Source organism: Colletotrichum costaricense, assembly GCF_030867565.1.
Source record: "Colletotrichum costaricense strain IMI 309622 chromosome Unknown Scaffold_33.1, whole genome shotgun sequence".
Classification (NCBI taxonomy): domain Eukaryota; kingdom Fungi; phylum Ascomycota; class Sordariomycetes; order Glomerellales; family Glomerellaceae; genus Colletotrichum; species Colletotrichum costaricense.
Genome location: NW_026848262.1, coordinates 258,156 through 262,127, shown reverse-complemented (window position 1 = coordinate 262,127; position 3,972 = coordinate 258,156). Strand labels below are relative to the sequence as shown.

At 53.3% G+C, this 3,972-nt stretch overlaps 1 protein-coding gene across 1 annotated transcript; it reads left to right on the top strand.

Moving 5' to 3' along the window:
• Window positions 1–2,195: 2,195 nt before the first annotated feature.
• CCOS01_16793 (uncharacterized protein) lies at window positions 2,196–3,207 on the top strand (the record flags this gene model as incomplete). The annotated part of the gene is made up of 3 exons (XM_060464929.1): window positions 2,196–2,258; window positions 2,623–2,667; window positions 3,061–3,207. The coding sequence occupies 3 exons, from the start codon at window positions 2,196–2,198 to the stop codon at window positions 3,205–3,207; spliced, it is 255 nt and encodes an 84-aa protein (XP_060304596.1).
• Window positions 3,208–3,972: the final 765 nt, after the last annotated feature.

Below are 3,972 nucleotides of genomic sequence, written 5' to 3'. Positions count from 1 at the left end.
ACCCAACTAATGCACCATTCAGACCCTGAAGATAACGTCGCACCAGCCGCAGAATATTCCGCCTGATCACAACTGATCACCGATCACCGATCCCGATTGACAGGCACACACGTTCCGGAGTGCCTGCTCCGGTACGATGTGCCTCTGCTTTTGCACCATTTAATGCATGCGAATACAATACACAGCACGCACTCTCAGGCCGGTCACTCTGCGACGACAAGACATGAATATGCGCATATTTGCTGCAGACAATCATCTCGAGAGCTGGAGTATTGAGGCGTACACAGGGCAACGCTTCCTTCGGAACCAATTGAATATGAGGCGCGAAGAAACGACGGCTGATATGTTTTACCTCGCTGTATTGGTTCATTCATTTCTCGACCCAGCACGGTCGCCGACATCAACGCCCATTGCTGAAGATCAAAATATGGTTACTGAGCAGCTCTCAGGTCCATACTCCCACGACTCCGTGCTCCATACCTACTCCATACCCATCACTCGCGGCGGGTCTTTTGTCGTCCTTCAACCGCCAGAGTGACGTAGGTACGGATACACAGGTCTCTCGCAAGACATCTGATCCCCGAAGACGAAAACTCTCTTGCCGCCCCTCGCCATCTCTCTTTCGCGCAGTCGCGACAGCTCCACTCGTGCCAGAAATACCACAGGGACATGGCAGATTGTAGCCTTCCAACGCACCTGGCGCAGCTACCCTATCCTGGTTTCAACCACGCCGTGGTGCCGGGCGGATACATCGGGTGCCCCTTGGCAAGGCCTAGACGAGTCCACAATCCTATTCCACTCCACCGGCAAACTGTGAAAGAGACACCTCTCCCCACTGCGGGATGGAGCTTCATTACCTAAGGTAAGGTAGCTCCATGTATTTTATGCATCTAGACAGCTATCCGGACCTTGCTGTGTGCCTTGCTGGCAGACCCAGCAGACTGACAGAGAGTGACAGAAGAACCGTATCAGGCTTGCCCTGCGCGCTTATGCCTGCACCCTGACAGTTTACTTTCATTTGGGTTAAGCATATACAGACAGATGTCCGAATTCCAACTCATAGCATGGGCGCAGAAAGAAACAGGTTCTTTGCCTCCTTACGCGCAACCCCTACGATCACGGGTGCGCGGTGTCCCGGTGTAACTCGCATTGAGTATTGACTGAATGCAGGTGCTGGCTGACACGTTGTACACAATGATTGTCTGCTCGTCTCTTCGCCCTCGTTGCCGCTTCAGTGGTCGAGTATGCCTCATCCTTCTCTTCCTCCAACAAGATCGCGGTCCACGATTCAGCGTCCTGTTTCGACTTATCCTGAAAACGCTGTTCTTTTTAGGGACCTCCAACAAAGCGTGCTCTCAGTCTCCGGGCCGGCTTCAATTCAGTAAATGCACGTATCTCTCCGTTTTCTGCCTGCGTTTCGAGTGTACTTGTTTCTCCACCTTGTCTTGCACCCATCCAACCAGCTGGCGTTGTAGCGCCGTCCTTGAACGCTGCAGCCGGGTCCAGTTGGTCGGGGAAGAAGGGTGCCTCCCCGCAGTCCGGCTGGGGACCAATATAATCCAACATCACCCTCACGTCATTGGGTTTTCATCCCTACGTCTTCCCCGAAGACGGGGCATTGGCAGGTGGGCCCTTGCGAGTGGCCTGTCTTTCGGTTTCTTTCTTTAATCGTCCTTTTCCCCTCGAGGCTCAATTCGAATTCAACTGGCGTCAGCTTGAACGACAAATTTTCTGAACTCGGAATATTGGCCCGCCAAGCTGTCAAGCAAAGACGGAGTGCTCCTGGGTCCTGGTTTCACAGAGAGAAGCCTCCGAGCGGTTGGAAAGACACGAGATCAACGATAACGGACCCTCGGACTGTCAACCAACGGAATGCTGTCTGGCAATTTTTCCTTTCTTTTATCGGGGGAATGAAATTGCTAACCCTGATAGGTCACGACCTAAGGTAGGTACTTATCCGTACCGCGTAAGGTTATGTATCTTCGGTACGTACTGCCAGGCCTGTTTCTTCGTGCACTTAGTCCCTTGTTGCCTGAGGTCTTCTGGGGAACAAGTCGTCTGCTACTGGGGGCTTCCCTGCGTTTATCAAGACGATCCTCTGGTCCCTGAAGTTCTGGACCGTCCTCTTAACATGGGGTCCAGCTGCAGCCACAAAGTCAAATTTCGGAGGTGCCATCAAAGCGAACTGCCAGACCATGGGATTTCGGGTCCATGCTGATGTGTTGATGCAAGAGAAGACGTCCATGTTGCCAGAGAAGGTGATGAGACAAGCCACAGTCGGCAAGAGATTACCAACAGGATGCCTGTCTACTTTTTTCCTGATGGGTGGTTCCAAACATACGAGGGTGAAGGGCTTTGGTCCCTTTTCCCCCTCTTCTGCTCTCTTGTCCGCTCTAACCCCTCCCCTTCCCTTAGACCCTTGCGAACGATGCGGGTACGGAGACAGATACAGAAAAACTCCAGGGACCTCGCAAAGCTCACCGGGGCGGGGACTCTGTCCATGTGAGGCAGCGCCCCCTCCCTCTGGACCTCTATCGATCATGGTTTACGGTGCGGACTACGGAGTGCAGGCTGCAGCTTGCATTCTGACTCCCCACTCATACTAAGGGTAATAACCTATAGATTTTCAAGGGACCTAACTCCGGCTTTGGCAACCCTCGTGTCATGGTAAGCGGTACGTCATTGTGGCCGAGGGCATGCGTTACCGGCCCCGCTTGTCTTTCGGCCGCGGACGATATTCCCGACGGGCCCTATGGTGTACTCCGTACGGATACAGTAAGGTGCTTTCCGTACTTTTGTTACTTTTGCTGGGCCAACGGGGGCCACTGCAGACCGAAACATGTGCCCATTATTCCAGGCACGAATGGCGCATTGCTAGGTAAGCCCAGCGCAAGTTTGCAACCCCCCCCCCCCCCCAATTGAGATCTGCACCCATTGCGCCAATGAGCTCAGAACAATGACAACTACCTACGGGCTTGGTAGAAGAATATGGTCGACTTCCCGAGAAGAGGACAATAATTGGCATGCCGAAAGAATGCGTAATTTTCGGGAACGTACGAGTACAAACCCACAGAGCTTTTGTCAAGCAATGCTCGTGTCAACGTTGCTTCGAACTCTATCGTCAACTGTCGATCTGTGCCTGGCGTGATCACTGTTCGCCCGTCGGAATCGACTCCGAGATCCTCGGGGTCCAGTATAGAACCTTGAACAAGAGAAAGCCAAAGAGACACAGAAAAAACTATACACATACAACAAACTCACGCCATATTTGCGGGACGTGAGGGCAGAGAAAAGCATAGGCTCGAGGTTCCATCCCCAGCGTTTCATAGCGGGATACCCCGGAAAATCCTGGTCCAGTCGAAGTCTGGAAAGCCTCGCAACGGCGACAGGTTCGGGCGTTCAATATTTGCGCGGCGTGGTCGCGTGAGCTGGTGGCCCTACCTCTCGACAGTGTAGGTAGGTATGGGCACAGATGCTGGGCGGGCTTCATCCTGTGTATGGTAGTCCCTAAAGAACTTTCCTTGTTCCCTTAAGGATGCATCCCGTCTGTTCTCAATCTTATGGGCATCGTCGCCTCGTGGCCCCGTTCGAGCCTGTCGCGGCCCTACTCCAAATTAGAGCTTTCGCGCAAACGGTGGGGGGGTACAGTCGGGGAGCTTCGAGATAAAGAAAGAGGGTAAGCGAGCTCTTCAATGCAGAACCTACCGAACAATGGCTGAACCTTGGGAGAAAAGTCTAGTTTCTCGGAGATCTCGCGCGGCAGAAGGCGGCGTGTTCTTGATAGGTGGGTGACGAGGATGAGCCCAACATCAAGACGTGTGGAAAGACGACAATGTGTGTGTGCACAGAGGAAACGTTCTTCCCTTGGGTGAGCCCAGACCCCATCAGGCATGGCCAAAAGGGCAAAAGAAGGCCATCACGGCCCTCCTCTTGTCTAATTAGACTCTCGACCTGCCGACGGTTTTCCCCCTC